This window comes from Elephantulus edwardii, unplaced genomic scaffold (assembly GCF_000299155.1).
Source record: "Elephantulus edwardii isolate Elephantulus edwardi_28Jun2011 unplaced genomic scaffold, EleEdw1.0 scaffold00015, whole genome shotgun sequence".
Lineage (NCBI taxonomy): Eukaryota > Metazoa > Chordata > Mammalia > Macroscelidea > Macroscelididae > Elephantulus > Elephantulus edwardii.
Window position 1 is genome coordinate 7,713,319 of NW_006399765.1, and position 17,792 is coordinate 7,731,110.

Consider the following 17,792-nt stretch of genomic DNA (forward strand, 5'->3'; position numbering starts at 1 on the left):
GTGGCAAAAACTGGGAATCTCACTATCAGTAACGAGGAAGCAAAGAACATAGTGCATGTCCTTTGGAGTCAAAGATTTCTGCGCCAGTCAAACAGGGACCTATTGAAGGGCATCAACAGCTACAGCAGAGAACCAGAGACTGACAAGAGACAGAGATGACCTGGCAATGCTGCGTTATGGAGCCTGAGCTAGAGGCCTTCTTCACCCAAGCTTGCTGGAGTTCTGTGGGAAGTGGAGTTACACATAATTGGCAGGACACTGACTTAAATCCCAAAGTTGAAGGCTAAAGATCTATAAGCATACTTAGGAAGTTGTTCTAAGTGGGTCAATTCCACCAGCTGCTCCTTAGTAGAACAGGCAATCTCCTCCCATGTGATTGCTTGCCTCTGAAAACTCACTGGAGCTACATCAATCATTTCCAATTTCACGGCACACAACAGCCAGTCTGAGTAGTAACCTGTTAACTTCCCTAATAAATCCCATAATTGTGAATACGGTTCCTTGAGGTCTGTATAGCTATTGCAACAGATTTCAAATCCAGTAGTAGAGAAATACAACTGGCATTAGAATTAGAAGTAGGTTTTGGAGTGTGGATATCATATGTGAGCTTACGGGAAGCGGTTTCAATGTCCAAGTAGCTCTCTTTCAAATTTCTTGGCATAAAAGAGTAAGCACTTCCAGCATGGCATCTACTTGTAGAAGCATTTAATTTGATATTCTTTTTATTTTTTTTTTTAATTTGATATTCTGTCAATTTCTGAAGCCTTGTTATTAGATCCTTTTAAGAGATATCAAGGTTGTTTCTTATAAAGAAAGAAAATAAATATAAGGAAAACCCATAAAAGGCAGAGATTAGGTAAAAAATATTCCTAAATATATTTGGGTTTTTATGTTATTGTAAGTGAAATTTTCTTAATTTCCTTTTCTGGATGTTCATTTCTAGAATATGGAAATAATAGTGGTTTGGGTTTTTAAAATTTATCTTGTATCTAATATCTTGATGTAATGACTCTTTTCTCATTATGTCTTTTTTTCCTTAGTCATATTTTTATATATTTTGTATGTTGTTGTTATTATATGTCCTGTCGGGTCAAGTACGACTCACAGCAACTAGCTCTGAATCCTGCCCTATTCCAAGTCAATCTTACCATCTCTGGCACACCTGCCCCCATAAACCTGTGTCAATCCATGTTATCCAGGGACTTCCTCTCCTGTACTGTCCCTCCACCCTTCCAAGCATGACACCCTTCTCCAAGGATATGATGTCCCTCCTGACATCATGCGCAACGTATGTGTGACAGAGTTTCAAAATCCTTGCCTCAAGGAGAACCCTGGTTTCACCTTTTCCAGGACAGGTCTCTTTGTTTTCTTGACAGTCCATGGTATGCTCAATAATCTTTTCCAGCTCCACAACTCAAAGGCATCAATTCTTCTTCTATAATCGTTAGTCAGTGTCCAGCTCTCTGATGTGTAGCAAGTAACTGCGAAGACCATTTTGGAAGCAGGAGTGGCATCCACTTTGTAAATAACATGCCTCCGGAAACTCTATGAACTTTGATAAATGTTGAGGAGCTTCAGGCCTTTTGTTAATAGGGTTGCTATGAGTTATGTTCAACTCGAAGGCAGTCAACAACAACGATATGGCCTGGATCAGGGGCACCTTAGTCTAAAGACATCACTGCTCTTCAGCACTTTGGAGATATCCCTAACAGCAGATTTACCTAATGCAATTTGTCTTTTGATATCCTGACTGATAATGCCAAAAGTGTTGATTATGGAACTGAACAAGCTGAAATTACTAACAATCTTAATCTCTTCTCCATCTATCATGGTGCTGCCAATTGACCCAGTGGTGAGAATCTGTTTTCTTGATATTGAGCTTCAATCCATATTGGAGATTGCAGTCCTTGGTTTTCTTCAACAATTGCTTCAGGTCTCAACTTCAACAAGCAAGGCTGTATCATCAGTATGTGCAACTATAGGTATAAAGATAGTGCAGGCCCTTTGGTCAAATTTGGTGTTTTTATAAAATAAATCCTCACTGAAGTACAGTTAAAACTGCTGTGCTACAACAGCAGAGTCAAGTAATTACCAAAGGACCTTATGGCCTATAAAGTCTGAAATATTTACTATCTGCCTGTGGAAGGTTGAGTACTTTATAACAAACAATTCACCTAGTAGATGTGGGTTGTTGGTTTTTTTAAATAGTGTGTGTGTGTGTGTGTGTGTGTGTGTGTGTGTGTACCATCGAATCAGATCCAACTGGTACTGGTGGAGACTGCTCCTTCTTCTACAGCAGAGCATCCGATGGATTTGAACTGCACACCTTTGGGACTGGAGCACACCTAGTAGATGTTAAAGTGGTTAGGAGGACAGAATTTAGAGTTAGCCTGAGACTACTAAATCCTAATTATTCTATTTACTAGATGATAAATCCAGGCAGTTTCTTAAACCTCTCTTTGCCTTAGTTTCTCATTTGTGAAACACATGTAATAGCACCTATCTACTGTAATGAAAATGGAATTATATAACTAAAATATTTAACATAGAGCCTAGCACACATGTTAACTTTTCTTTCTATTTATCTATCATTATTAGTGTAAGTGGTCATGGATACATGAAAATTATTATTATGACCCCTGGAAAGTTGATTTTAGTTTGGCCTATAGTTAGGGCTGCTGGAATAGGGTGGGCTGAGGTCTATTCATCCACTCACACTCCTAAACCAGCCCAACAAAAATAAAACAGAAACATGATTAAGCAATATTCTTTCTTTAATTCTCCTTTGCAAATGGAAGCCCCTGAGCTGGTTCCCACCCTTACCCCTACCCCACACCCCGGAGACCTCCAGATGCAAGGTCCCCTGCTTCAACCTGGTGGGAGGAGGAGAGGAGCACCCCCACCCCCAGGATGGTCCATTAAAAAAAATCTAGTCATTTAAGAAATGAGGCTGGGGGCAGGGGAAAGGAGCTGGAAGACAAGGCCCAGGTCAGGCCAGACTGAAAATGTTGGGGTTGTTTGTGAGAACCCTCAAGAAGGGTTTGCAAGCACATCCCTAAGCTCAGGGCCAGCATGGCTGAGGGAGGAGAGAAAACAGACAGATAGTCTGACTCCTCAAGGTCCTGGTTTTCTGGTTGTGGACACTGACATCCACCACCATCACCACAGGCATAGGAGATTGTTCCAGTTATCCTGGGATAGGGTTTGCTAAGCATCCCCTTTGGCTCCAGACCTGGGGCATCCTTGGGGTCCCCCTGAGACCAACCTGGGAGGAAGAGGGACTCTGGGAACATGCAAAGGGGGAGGAGCAGAGACCCTGCCCCACCCCACTGCTCTACACCATGGTAGCTCCTGCTGCATCTGGGCTCCGAGGGTCCTTTACACCGATGATAAAGTTGTTGGTTCTCCGGCTGCCATGGACCCACGATAAGACATCTACCTTCTCCACGTGGTGGCCCCTGGTTTCCAGGAACTCAATCTCTTCCTCTGTGAAGTCACCTGAAAACCAGTCCCCAACAAACAACAAACATACATTCAGAGCTCAGAGCAATGGCTCCGGAATCCTATGATCAGATCTAAGTCCCAATGTTAGGCCGGATGACCTTGGCCAAATCGCATCACCACTCGGAGCTGCAGTCTTTTTAGGTATACAGTAGAGATTATAAGGGAATCTACTACATGAAATTGTTGCAAAGATTAAAGAAAATGATGCCCAAAAAGCAACTGAGCTCAGCACTTGGAACACTTAAGATCTGGAAAACAGTTTGGGGGTCATCATCTCTGCCTGTCTAGGCCAAGATACCATCATTTCTTGTTAGGATTACTGCAATGGCCCACAAACTAGACTCTCTTTTTCCAGTCCTGCCTCATGAAGCAGCCAAAGGTATCTTCCCCCCTCCTTTTGTTAATTGAGATTTTAATTAAAGTTTATAGAGAACTTGGATTTCCATTCATTCATTGTTGCACAAAGGCATCCTTTTAAAACCTTAGCTGCTTCTCCCATTCCAAACCTTCCAACAGAGCTTTGATACCTCCTAGAATAAAACCCAAAGCCTTTATTTAATAAAGCTGCTAATGCCCACCGTTATCTGGGCCCTTGTTACTTCTCTTCATCTCCTTCCACTCACTGCCTTGGTTAGCACTCAAGTAGGCCAAATGTGCTCTTACCTTAGGGTCTTATGCCCTTATTATTTTCTCTGCTTGGAATGCCCTCCCCTTCTAGATTGGTACAAAGCTGGCTTCTTTACTTCAGTAGTGTGTACCACTGGGTTAGAATTGGCCCACTGCTGATCCTCCAACAGGTTTTCAGAGGCAGTAGACCACATGGAAGGAGATGCCCATCTTTTTTTCCTGCAGAACACTTGCTGGATTCAAACCGCATACTTTTGTGTTGGCAGTGCCATTTCTTACCACTAAGACACCAGAGCTCTTCAGTAGAGTCCTTGCTTAAAAGGTACTTTTCAAGGATAATTTCTCTTACTACTATTTAAAATAGCACCCCTATTTTCTTTACCCTGCTTTACTTACTTCCTTCTACCTGTATTTATGTTTACTGTCTCCTTACACTGAAATACAAGCTTTTTGATGGCAGAGATGGTGTTTTATTTGTTATTGATAACTAGTGCCCAGAATGCAATCAGGATTTAGTAAATGTTAAGCAAGTATTTACTGGATAAATTAACAAATCCCCATCCTCTTGCATAAATATAGATCCTTATCACTTCTTGCTTGGGCCATTATTTTAGATGTGTCTCTCATTTCCCCAACTTCATTCCTTCTTTCAATTATTTCTCATGTCCTTCCTTCAGTTCATCTCTCCTTCATAACACAAATCATATCATGTCTCTCTCTCCTGCTCAATCCATACTATTAACACGGATCTCAGTCTTACCTCCCTCTGTTCTTCAATAAGGCAGAATCCTTTTATTGCCCCAAAAAGAATGATTTAGGTACTTTTTAAGATAAAGTCACCCACTGAATAGCGTTAAATCATTAATGGAAATGAAATGTTCACATTCAGGTTTTCCACGTATGGGTCCATCTTGTCGATAACGTACCCTAATCTTTCTAATGGAGAGAACAAGCCTTAGAGCCTTCCACACACAACAACATCTAAGACCTAATAATATTTTATTTTTATAGCTATTTATCATCTGTTTATAACAAATAATACTGGTTATGTTTGTTTTCTGATGAGATAAATGTAACTTTAAAATACATTTAGGTCAAAAGAGATGCTTACTTAAAGATATATATTACATAAATAAGGGGTTAGATGACATGTAAAGCAAAAAACCAACTGTTACTGATTCGATTTCAACTCACGGCAATTCATCCCATGTTTGAGAAAAGGCCTGAAACTGTGTATAGGGTTTTCAATGCCTATAACCTTTTGGAGGCTGACCTTCAGGCCTTTCTCTGAGTGGATTTGAACTGCTAACCTTTTGGCTAATAACTAAGCAGTTAAAGGTACTTTCCCCTATCCAGAATATTCTTGACCACCATGTGCCAAAATCCCGATCCTACTTCAAAGCCAAGTCATTTATCACCTCCTTCACAATGTTTCCCAGTTGTCTCAGGTCCATGAATGTTCCATTTACCAAGCTCCTGTTCCTTATTCCTATCTTGGACTGTAAGCCCTTTAGAGGACGGCCAGCATGATTAACACTAGCCCCAAATAACTCAGCACAAGAGCCTCATGTTCAGTGGAAACCAACAGATATTTGTTGGACATAATTTTTTTAAGGTCTTAGCATCATCTGTTGGCTAGGCTCTAAAGAGCCCCTCAGCTAACTACTGAGTCTCATGGTTGAGAATGTAGGCCTGTTACTTCCTAACATGCTTAGGTTCAGATCTCAGGAGCCATGAAACAAAGAACTAAGTCTTAGATATCAGCCAGGTGTAAGTTTGAGTTTCTCTCTTGACACTTACTGGCTGATCTTTAGCTAGTTTTTTGAGTCTCAACTTCTTTTTTTTTTCTAAGATGAAGATAATAATGAATAATAATGCCAATCAGGCAAGGACTATATCTTGTTCAGTTTCCTAGCCTTTTTGGAATAGTACAGTGCACTGCCTGATGCAATAAAAACTCCTCAAAGGTGTACACACATTCTCAGTTATGTTAAGCTGTATTCGATTCATCATGGCACCTGTCCTTCTCAAAGACAAGTCCATCTCTTTACCATGACATTAAAGTTAAGGATCCAGGCCCTGCCTACCTCTCTGGTCTTGTCTCACTTCTTTCTCAAGCAAAACATTCCAAGTTCATTCCTGTCCTGAGATCTTTTGCACTTGTTCTCTTGGCCTACAAAGCTCTGTTCTAGTTCTTTGCATGATGGACTCTTTCACTCTTCAGATCTCAGCTTAAATTTCAACAAAGAGAAACATCTCTTGACCATCCAATCAGTCTGGTTACATTATCCTGCTTTAATGCTCTGCATAGCAGTTGTTCTGCCACCTGACATTTCTTTGGTTGTTTTCTTGTCTGTTTGTGAATGCAGTGTCTCCAGCTCCTAGGATGATGCCTGGCACACAGCAAGTGTTGACTCCAAGTTGCTGAATGATTGAAGGTTTGCAGAGTTAACAGCTATATCTTATTTTGTTGTTGTTGTTATGTACTGTTGAGTCACCTGCGACCCATAACGACACTACGTACAGCAGCTCTGAACCCTGCCCTGTCCTGAACCAGTCTCACTAATTCCGACACACCAATCCCAATTGTCCCAGTCACTATATCAATTCATCTCATGTGGGGTCTTCCTCTCCTGCACTGTCCCTCCACCCTTCCAAGCATGATGTCCTTCTCCAAGAACCGGTCTCTCCTCACAACATGTCCAGAGTATATGAGACGGAACTGCAAAATCCTAACCTCCAAGGAGAAAGTTGGTTTCATCCTCTCCAAGCCAGACCTATTTGTTTTCTTGGAGGTCCATGGTATGTTCAAGACTTTTCTCCAGCACTACAATTTTAAGGCATCGATTCTTCTGTCTTCTTTAGTGACTGTTAAACTCTCTAAAGCATAACAAGTAATTGTGAAGATCATGGCCTGGATTTGGTGCATCTTAGTCTCTAGACTGACATCATTGCTTTTCAGTACTCGGAGAGGTCCTTGACAGCAGATTTTGCCAATGCAATTCATCTTTTGATTTCATGACTGGTGGTTTTAAGAATGTTATATGTGAAGCCAAGCAAGTGGTAATTGTTGACAACCTCAATCTCTTCTCCATCTATCATGGTTCTGCCAATTGTCCAGTGGTGAGTATCTTTGTCTTCTTGATGTTCAGCTTCAATCATATTGAAGACAACAGTCCCTGACCTTCTGCAGCAAGTGCTTCAGGTCTTCTTCAGTTTCAGCAAGCAAGGTTATGTCATCTGCATTAATGTAGGTTGTTGATGAGACTACCTCCAATCCTGATGCCACATTCCTGCTCATAGAGCCCTGCTTCCTGAATGATCTGTTCTGCATATAGATCGAAAAGGTATGGAGACAGGTATCTTACTTTACAGAAGAAAAAATCAAGGCTCAGATTGGAGACATGAATTTCTCAAGGTTACACTGCCAAGATATGGAAGAACTGCTCTAATTCTGTCTTATTTCTCTAGCTCTTTCATTTCTCTAGCAGGTGGTTGTTGCTAAGTGCCATCAGGTTGGAATCAATTCATACCTGACCCTCCTGTGGGTTTTAAGAGACTATAAATTTTTTTTAAAATAACAAGACTATAAATTGCATGGGAGGAGATGAATTGCCCATCTTTTTCTTGTGGAGCAACTGGTGAATTTGAACCATATGCCTTTGAGCTGGCAGTGCAATAAACCAGACTTAAACTGGCAGGGAGTTGGTGCTGGTTGAAACTAGAATACCCATGGAAGAAACTCCTTCCTCCACCCACTTGTGTGCCCCCCCCAGGTAGGGCCTCCACTCTGCACTCACTGTCCACCTGCAGGAGGTTGGACTGCAGGTCCGGGTGCAGGCGGCCACGGGCCAGGCTGTCACTCAGATTCCGGTTCAAGGTCAGGACATTCAGCAGAACCTGTGGACAACAAAGGGGGGGGGGGAAAGTCACAACTGTCTCAAGAGTGGGGCCAGGGCTCCCCAGCTCTCAAACCTGGCTCTGCATCCTTATAACCCTTACACTAGAGGTGTCACTGAGCCTCTTAACAGTCCTGGAGACAGGCAGTCTGTAATGACTAACCCCATTCCATAGACAGGGTGAGGGAGAGCAGGGAGGAAAAGCTGCTTCCTCCAAGGTTTAGAGGGAACCCAGGAGGGGAGCAATTAGCACACACTCTCCTTCAACACAGTCCAGGATTCCTCGCCTTCCCTGGCTTTGCTGTTGTTGTTAAGTATCATCAAGTCGAGTATGACATTCTATGAACAACAGATTTGAACCCTGCCCTATCCTATGTCATCCTTATCATTCCTGACAGCCCATTGCCACAGACATCTAGTTGAAGGTCTTCCTCTCTTTTACTGACCCTCTACCTTTCCAAGTATGATGCCCCTTTCCAAGGACAGCCTCTCCTAACAATATGCCCAAAGTTTGCCATCCTCGCCTCCAAGGAGCACTCTGATTTCACTTTCTCCAAGACATCTCTGTTCTACAACATTATAGCTCAAAGGCATCAATTCTTCTCCTGTCATCCTTATTCATCGTCCAGCTCTCAGATGCATAGCAGATGACTGGAAACACTACAATTTGAATCAGGTGCACATTAGTCTTTAAATAGACTTCATTGCTCTTCTGGACTTTGGAAAGGTCCCTAACAGCAGACTTTCCCAGTGGTATGTATACATCTCGTGATCTTCTGACTACTGGTACCAAGAGTGTTTGATTGTGGATCTAAGAAATATGTAATTGTTAGCATGATGTTGCCATTGGCCCAGTGGTGTGGACTTGTATTTTTTTTAAGGTTAAGATGTAATCCATATTGAACACTGCAGTCCGTGCACCTCTGCAGCAATCACTTCAACTACTCCTTGCTTTCAGCAAGCAAGGTTGTGTCATCTGCATAATGCAGGTTGTTGAGTCTTCCTCCAAACCTGATACCACACACATCTTCATAAAGTGAAAATAAAGTCCCAGGCAAGGACAAATTTAAAAACTGAGTGATCACACACACAATGTGGGTATTTTTTTTTTAATTTCCATTCATTCATGTTGCACACAATGTGGGTATTTTTAGCTGAGGAGTTAGGAGTATGGCTCAGCTTTGGAACCAGATGTCTATCTTTTCCTACAAATTGAAGGAACTTGGCCTAACTTGTTAACCTCTGTAGGCCTCAGTTTCTTCATCCATAAAATAAGAATAAGGATTCCTCCCAGAGTTAAGGAGATTAAAAGAGTTAGCACACATGAGGTGTTTAGTACAGTGTCTAGCATTTAGTAAGAACTCCATAAATATTAACTATTATTATCACCATTTTACAAATGATAAAACTGAGACTCAGAGAGGTTATGTGAATCCGCTAACATCACACAGCTGCAAACTGGTAATGCTTGGACTGGAATCGAGGCTAGTAATACACCACCTGCCAAATTGCATGCCTGGGACAGTTATCAAGGTTTTCAAGATGCCCAAGGAATAACTGTGAGATATGAGGAAAGTAGCAAGCTTTCCATTCCTAAATCTCTGAGGAAGCCTGACTGTCTATTCTGATGCTGGGCAGAGACATGAGGTTGACAGACCCAGCCAGTTCAGATGCTATTATCTTTTTTATTCTCCTGACCCTGTTCTCTCCCCCCATAATCTGGAAAGATGGGGAGTTTGGGGGCTTTGTTTTCACTAAGGGGTTCAGAGAAGCCAATATTAGGTCTGAAACAAAGCAGCCTCATCCATGCTTGCTGCGTGAGCAAAGGGATGGAATGAACCTGAAACTTGAGGGACATCTCCATTCCCAGCCTCAGCCTGGCTTCTGGCTATGAAAGTGCCCTATGGAGGAAAGCTCACCTGGGTCAGGCCACTGAGGCCCCGAGCAGCACCGTTGGCCCCCAGGGCGAGGTAGGTCCCACAGAGCCCTTCTGCTGGTCGGACCACAGTGGGTAGCAGGAATGAGAGTGGCCGCTTCCCTGGTTGCACGGAATTCTCCTGTTGTCAGAGGGCAGAGACCAAAAGAGGTATGTGGGAGAGGGCCAGACAGGGAAAGGGCTATATCCTTGCATCTTCAACAAGTCTAGTTTTCATAGGAGATTGGTTCCTTCCCTGGCCAATTTCTGAATGTGAAATAGGCAGAGTGGATGACTGGTTAAGAGTGAGTGATAAGCACACCCACTGGGATATGGGGCTGCCGTGGGCAGGGGAGGAGGGAGCCAGCCCAAGAAAAATAGCAATGTGTTTAAGGGAAGAACAGAATCGTCCCTGCTCTGATGATGTGTGTCAGTCTTCGCACTCTCAGGGTCCCAGCTTGCAGAGTTCAAGTGTGCTGGTTTCCAACTAGACAATAATTTCCTGTCTCTTCCTTGAGTCCCCACTTGGTATCTGTCAATCAGGATTTGCCCCATGAACTCAGCATCACATAGTGGAGACCACTTGTGTCGAAGAGTGCCCAAAGCATCACGTGAGAGAAAATACATGTCCTAGGTCACACAGTGAGACGGTGATAGCCTGAGTTGAGAGTTTGTTGAACCCAACAGACTCCAAGCCTGAGATTTAGTGGTTCTAGAGATGGCACACTTTCAGGATCTTTTCATTAAAATAGCCTTTCTTGAGCAATTAGGAAGGGACTATGACACTGGTCACACCTCCTGCCTGGCCTCAGGACCCAGAACATGAAGAAGGTAGGCCATACCAGGCTAGGTGCCGAGTGGTTAGCGGTCCTGTTGGGCCAGGAGAAGTCCAGCATCTGACTGTTGAGTAGGATCCCCGAGGGAGTGATGAGGCCACTGCCAAAGGGCCGGTTCAGGGAGCTGGGGACCAAAGTGAGGCTAGGTAAGCTCTGAGCCCACCCTCACTCCTGACCCAGCCCTACCTTCCTGTCCAGATGATCCCTTGTGGCAGGTTTTGAGCCTGGTCCAGCATACCTGACCATGGCCACAATGAAGTCATCTGGGCCCATGATCAACACCTGGGCTGCCGTCGTAGCCCCGTCCAATTCATAGACAGGCATGAGCGGAGCAGGAGCTGCCTGGGAATCATTGATGTGGCCCCGGAGGTAGGCCGCCTCTATTTTGCTGAAAATATGAAGAGGTAGATGGATGATAACACAACAGCATACACCCACCTACCACATGTGCCATGTCTGTGGATTATTTTATTAATAAGCTTTGTCCTTAACACATACGAAACATCCAAAAAATTGCTATTCAACTGAATAAATCTGTTTTGAAGATTTTCTTTTAGATGATTCTCTTTCCCTAATTATTTACTTAACGTTATTCACCTAACCTTTCTATCAAAGTGCCTGGTTGGTACAGTAGGTGCTCAGAAATAAAATGGAATGTTTGTGGTCTAAAACTAGAATGCAATTATGAATTCAGCCAAGGAAGGATTTAGTATTCAGAGATCTTTACTCAGTACTGGACTTTTCTTTTGATAGTATATGAGGGTTTGGCACATAGAATGAACTCAAGAAATAGTTACTGGGTGAGCTAGTTGTATTACTTTAACATAGGCATGTGTGTGTTTTAGTTAAATTTATATTGCTCTTGGTTTTAAATTTTGGGATCTTTAGTCATTACTACCAAATCTACCCCCTAAAAAAAAAAAACCAACCAAAGCTTATTGCTGTGGAGTCAATTCTAACGGGTATCCTCCTATTGGGTTTTCCAAGGCTATGACAACGGGCAGGGGAGACTGCCCATTTTTCTTCCATGGAGAATTATAGATTCGAACTGCCAATCTTTCATCTAAGTCCATGCACTTCAGCATGTAATTCTTCCACTGAGGCTTCTTAATCACTAATAAAGCATTTTTAATTAGAGCACAGGGCACAGCTCATAACAAGGCCTCAAAAAATATCTGCTGAAGGACAAATGGTAGAGTGGCATCATGGACTCATTCCTGGTTCCCTCTCAGTTCCTAGAGTCTGGGGAAGAGATAGGGAATTGAAGGGGGAGGGGAGCCCATTGTAATTTTTAAACAAAGCTCTGGCAGCCTAGTGAGCAGGGAGTTGTGCTGCTAATCCAAAGGTGGTGCCTCTCTGGCCACCTTCTTGACCCTCTATGACTATTTCATTAGGGAGGCTAGGTCTGGCTTTGAGTGATAAAGATAGGCAATCTCCTCGTGTGTGATTTACAGTCTCTGAAAACCTGCTGGAGCATCAGGAATAAGTCAGTTCCGACTCTATGGCAATGAGAAGGAGATATGGGCTTCCTCCCAACCCCTTGGCCCAGACTATGCTCCTTCTTGGGAGCTACAGTTCAGTTTGGGAATACTCCAAATACAGACCAGTGATTTACTAATTATATTCCACGACTCAATAGAGGAAAATGACACACAAGTCTTTAGACTTCCATTTTCTTTAAGGGCAACTTGAGTCTTTTACCTAGTAATACTAACTGGGTTGTTCAAATTGATCAGAGAATGACTGCTACCAAGGATTACTAAAGACATTAGTTCCGTTTTCAGTCAAGAAGGTTGGTGGCCACAGAGAGCAGATTCCAGAGGTTTTGTTTTAGGTGAGCTGGGAGAGAGGAAGCTTGGCTATTAGACTTCAACCTTGTGGCCTTGAGGTAGTAGTTTTAGATACTGACCTCTTTGCTGTTAATTATAAGTTGTTCATTTAGTCTCATTTACAATTTCATTAATTAAAGAGTTGTTTGAGTAACAATACATATTTACATTTATGATTGGGTTTACACTTTCCCTTAAAGTTGGGTGCAGTGGCAATTAACCAACAACCATTCTTACCTCCTGCCTAATAATAATAATAATAATAATAATAATAATACACTTAATGAAGACTTAATATGTGCCAAACAATGTGCTAAGTGCTTTACATGTGTGGTTTTCATTTTCTCAGCATCCTCATGAGGTTCGTACCATCATTTTCAGAAGTCTTTATAGAAACTGAGATTTACAAAGTTTAAATGACTTTCCCAAGATAGCACAGCTAGTGAGTAGTAAAGCCAGGATCTAATAATGAACTGGAAACTCAACTACTATGCTATGCTGCTAATGTAGATATGTCCCTGCTCCCCAGTACAGTATCTGCTTGGAGATTTTTAATTACTGTTTTGCTTTCTTTTTTCCCCACTAAATAAAGGGTACATGTGAGCCCAGAAGGTGCTTTCTGTGATAAAAGACCAATATGAAATAGATTAATTTATACAGATGGGAAACTAAGGTGCGATGAGAGGTACAGTATGAATGACAACTGAAATTGACTGGGACTTTATGTCTGCTTGCTGCTTCTGCTCTGATCCTTTCCCAACACCCACCACCTCTGCATCTCCCTGGCCCTGTCTGGGGTCCCACCTGAGCATGTCATCCATACTCTCAGAGATGGTAGAATCGTAGGCCGGATCTCCCAGTCTGCTGGCCAGGGCTAATGCAATCTTCAGGGTCTGAAAACAGATCAAGGTTGTGAGAGAGGATGCCAGGCTCCTGCCAACACCCACACCTAGTGGATCCTTGTGTGTGAGAAAACTAAGAAGTTATTTAGTCCTGCTCCTTGGCAGAACTCCATCCTCCCCATTCCCGGTGCCCCAGAACCAGGTGGGTGGAGGGACTAGCCTTACCTCTGCCACCCAGTGAAGAGCCTGTTCCCGGATGACCAGGTTGGTGAGGTTGAAGCCTTCCAGAATATTGAGAGCACTGATGAGAGCTGGGCCTGTGTGTGGTGGTGGGGGACTGAGAACCAGGTGGCCTGAGAGGACAAGAAAGAATAAGATGGCAGAGGAGGGGTCAATGCAAAGGGATAGAACCATGTCCACATCCTATCATTACTCAGACTGAAATCATGGCTCTGAACTCCCTCATCACATAGGGAAACTAAAACCTTGAAAGGCAACGAGATCCATTCAAGTTTACATTGTGATTTAACAGCAAGGCCAAGACTCAAACCCCAAATATGGGTTTTTAGTTTTCTCTGCCATAGGAGGAAACTAAGGTTTATGAAGGACAGTGACTTGACTGAGATCACACTGTAGGTAACTGGCAGAGCAAGGACAACTGTCTAGATGTTCAAATTGCAGGTCTACCAGTGTGTCTCTTGACAGGTCCTCCCACAGACAGGATACAATCTAGGTTCCCAATGGTCCTACTTATTTAATCTTTATAAATGAGTACTATTATAAATGAGTACTATTATAATCCCCATTTCACAGGTGAGAAACCTGAGGTATAGAGAGGTAACTGGTTCAAGATTACAGAGTTATGTGGCAGAACACTAGGAGAACCCAGAATACCCAAGGTACTGGCATCATTAAAGAGAGCTCAGGCCAGGGAGAAGAACAGGAAAAATCAAACACACATTCAGTGCAAACTCTGAAGAGGTTCTATATTCTGATAACCTCTATATAACATCTCATCAAATTTTCATGGACTAAGAGGACTTGAGACACGTGTGCAATTAAGAGACAAGATAAAAACATAAAAACCAAAAAACCTTCATGAACATCTTGAAAGGTAGGAATTGTTATTATCTCCATTTTAAGGAGGGAATGAAGACCCAAAACAGTAAGTTACTCATTCAAGGTGAGTAGCATAGTAGGGAATCATATACAGGTCAGCCTGATTACATAGCTGTGATCTTTCCTCTGCTCCATACACTACTTCTGGAAAGGAAAACAAGCTGGAGATTGAAGGCTGGAAACCTGAACTCACTGGCAGCCTGTCTTGGGCTTAAGATGATCTGGCATTTACAGAAGGAAGAGAAGCTGGGCCTGGTCCCAGAAGAGAAGGGACCCCAGTCTGTTTGCTTCTGACTGACCCAGGAATCTACCACCTTGGCTTCAGTAAACATGGACTTCATCCCTGTTGTTAGTTTGTCTCTTCAGCTTTCTTCTTTGGTTTTATTGAGTTTAGATTAACTTCCATCCCTCCTCTAAGCTTCTGTTTCTCTTCAGTATAATGACAGAGCTGGTCTACGGCTGTCTTAAAGTGTTCATTCTTTCTTGAAACTTCTATGTGTCCTATAAAATTTTCTTAGACACAGCAGTGAGATAGGACAGGGGTAACTCAGAACTTAAAGCAAAAATACTTCTGTCCACCAACTGCTGGATTTAACCTGTGATCCGACCTTATGAAGCCTAAATACTTGGAACAATTGATCCTATGACTACTTCATCAGGTAGGCTAGCTCTGGCTTTCTTTTAACAGTTGGTTGCTAAAAAAAAAAGAGGAGCTTTGGTGGACTAGTGGCAAGAAGCTCCGCTGCAATCCTGAAGGCGTTCGGTTCGAATCCACCAGATGCTACACTGGAGAAGGAGGGGCAATCTCTTCCTGTGCCAGTCAGATCTGGAGTCAACAGTACACAATAAAAACAAAACAAAACAAAACAAAAAAACACCCACAAAAAAACCTAGTTGGTTGCTCCAGGTAGGTCTCTGTCTCAGTTTCTCTCCTGTGAAATGGGAAACACTCTCTGGGCCAAAAGAATATAGTCCTGAACTGAGGAATTTCTCCTAAATGGGGAGCCTAGGAGCTGGGGGAGAGGTCACCTTTATACATGCCACACACAGGTTTCTCCACAAGAGCGCTGTAGTTGCTGAAGTCCTCCTCTGTTATGACGCCCCCTGCATGCTGAGCCTGGAGGGGAGAGAATGACCCCCTCACGTGTGAGAGGATGTGGGCTTGGCTGAATATAAGTTTAAGTCACAGACAGGTGAGCTAGTCACAACTTTTATGCCTTCTCTATCCCCCATCATGGCTTTTAGGGGACATAAAAACTGAATTATGGTGAGTAGCCATCTAAGGTACAACCACTGTTTCTCCTTGTCTTGGGGCAAAAAAGAGTGAAGAATATAAAAGATATGTGGAAACAATTAGTCCATAGCTCTAATAGACTTCAAAATCCTCAACTTCTATGACCTTGAGACCAGAAGAACTAGATGGTGCCCAGCTACCACTGCTGACCACTCTGAAAGCGATCATGATGGAATGGGAGTCTTCAATAGAATAAAAGAACAAAACTTAACACAAAGGGAGATATAGAACAAAACTTGAAAGTGTAATAAATGGCCAGGTTTATTTGTCTGGGAAAGACAGTTAGAACTCCTAAGGCTATGGCCCTTAGATGCCCTTTGGGCCTACTCTGAACTCACCCCTGTGGCACAACTTTCAGCCAAACAATGGACAGATCTATAAGGTGAACAATAATATCAGGGAGGCACTTAGCCCTAATAATTATCAGCAATATAAGATCACAAAGGCATTATATGCTTAGGGAGGAACTCAGATGACAGGAAAGGAAAGGATAGCACGATGAAAAGAAAGAAGAATGACAGCAAGAAAAGTGCTATTAAAAATGTATGGATCACAATCAGTGTCATGAAAGAAAATACATATGAATGGAATGTCAATGTGCTCTGGAAACTTACTCAAATCACAATAAAGGGCTAAAGTAAACAAACTGAATTATGCATTTCACTACAATTAGCTAAAACCATTGCAAAACTATAAACTTTGAATGATATTTGTAGGCCAGATCCTTGCTGGATATAATTAAGCACTCTTACCAACCAGTAAATCTTGTACAAATATATGGACTCATTTCTTCCCATTCAGATTGCTAATTTACAATCCTGAATTAGCAGAACCATTAAGAACACCTTTTTCATTACGTTTTTAGTACTTAAAACTCCCGACTTTTTCACACTTAGTGAACTGCACAATGAGTGTTCTAGCTGGTTCCTTTGTGTGGAGAGTTAATAAAATCAACCTTGGGTCTGTTCTGCTTGGTGTAAAAGCTGTACTAGTTTTATTCTTTGGCATGTAAAATCTCCTTTTCCCTTAGGAGAAGGCTCACAACCCAACTATGGCATATCAGAGCATCCCTTTTCCATAGCTACAATGATTAGTTTTGGGAATGGTTTTGAGATTTTTCAATGGGATGAGGCACAACCTTGAGGCTTTTGCTGGAATTATGAGTAATGAGAAATGGTCTTCTTTAAATGGTTTGCTCAGGAGCTCTGGTGGCCTAGTTATAAGAAGCTGAGCTGCCAACCCAAGGCACAGTGTTCTAACCCACCAGCAGCTCCAAGGGAGAAAGAAGGGCCATTTCCTCCAGTGTGACTTAAATGCCTTTGAAAACCTGCTGGAGAGTCAGCTATGAGTAGGTTCCAACTCAATGGCATATAACAACTTTAACAGATGGTTTGCTGGAAGGATGCTTAAGACTGGCTGGTGAAGACCACTCTGGAAAGGATCTAACAAAGCATAAAATTAAGAAGAAACATAGAATTGTAAGAGACAAAGTCAGACAAACAAACAGATCAAGCCCTAAAAATGTGGATGATTCAAGAAGATCTACAGTCATACTTTCCTAGGCTTTTCAATTAAATCTGTTTGAGCTGGACTTTTATCACTAAACCAAGAACCTCAGGTACCCAGCATAGCATATGACATTAATACAGTGAAGGCCCTCTACAAATGTTTCATTTCCACACTGTAATGCAGAGCTAAATACTATCACCATTGGACAGATGAAAGAATCATTAAGTTGGTCTGTACATACTTATCTTAAACATAATTTTCTATTAGGATTTTTGAACTACTGACCACTATGCTCAGAAACCCTTACTGCCTTGATTAAAGCTCTTTGGGGTTGGCTAGGAACCAGGCTTCTCCTTGAAGGCAAGGATTTTAAGTTCTGTCTCACATATTTTAGGCATATTGCAAGGAGGGACCAGAC

The 17,792-nt window shown here is 42.4% G+C and overlaps 1 protein-coding gene across 1 annotated transcript in view; it reads right to left on the minus strand.

Moving 5' to 3' along the window:
• Window positions 1-2,757: 2,757 nt before the first annotated feature.
• The window catches only part of GGT7 (gamma-glutamyltransferase 7), a 30,451-nt gene continuing 15,416 nt past the window's right edge, over window positions 2,758-17,792 (minus strand). Inside the window, exons 8-15 of the mRNA XM_006881463.1 lie at window positions 15,601-15,688; window positions 13,678-13,805; window positions 13,415-13,503; window positions 11,020-11,169; window positions 10,788-10,905; window positions 9,950-10,087; window positions 7,932-8,031; window positions 2,758-3,498 (exon numbers count right to left, since the gene is read on the minus strand). Of these exons, the coding sequence (XP_006881525.1) occupies window positions 3,335-3,498; window positions 7,932-8,031; window positions 9,950-10,087; window positions 10,788-10,905; window positions 11,020-11,169; window positions 13,415-13,503; window positions 13,678-13,805; window positions 15,601-15,688 (975 nt within the window). The 3' untranslated portion in view covers window positions 2,758-3,334. The remainder of the gene's footprint in view (window positions 3,499-7,931; window positions 8,032-9,949; window positions 10,088-10,787; window positions 10,906-11,019; window positions 11,170-13,414; window positions 13,504-13,677; window positions 13,806-15,600; window positions 15,689-17,792) is intronic.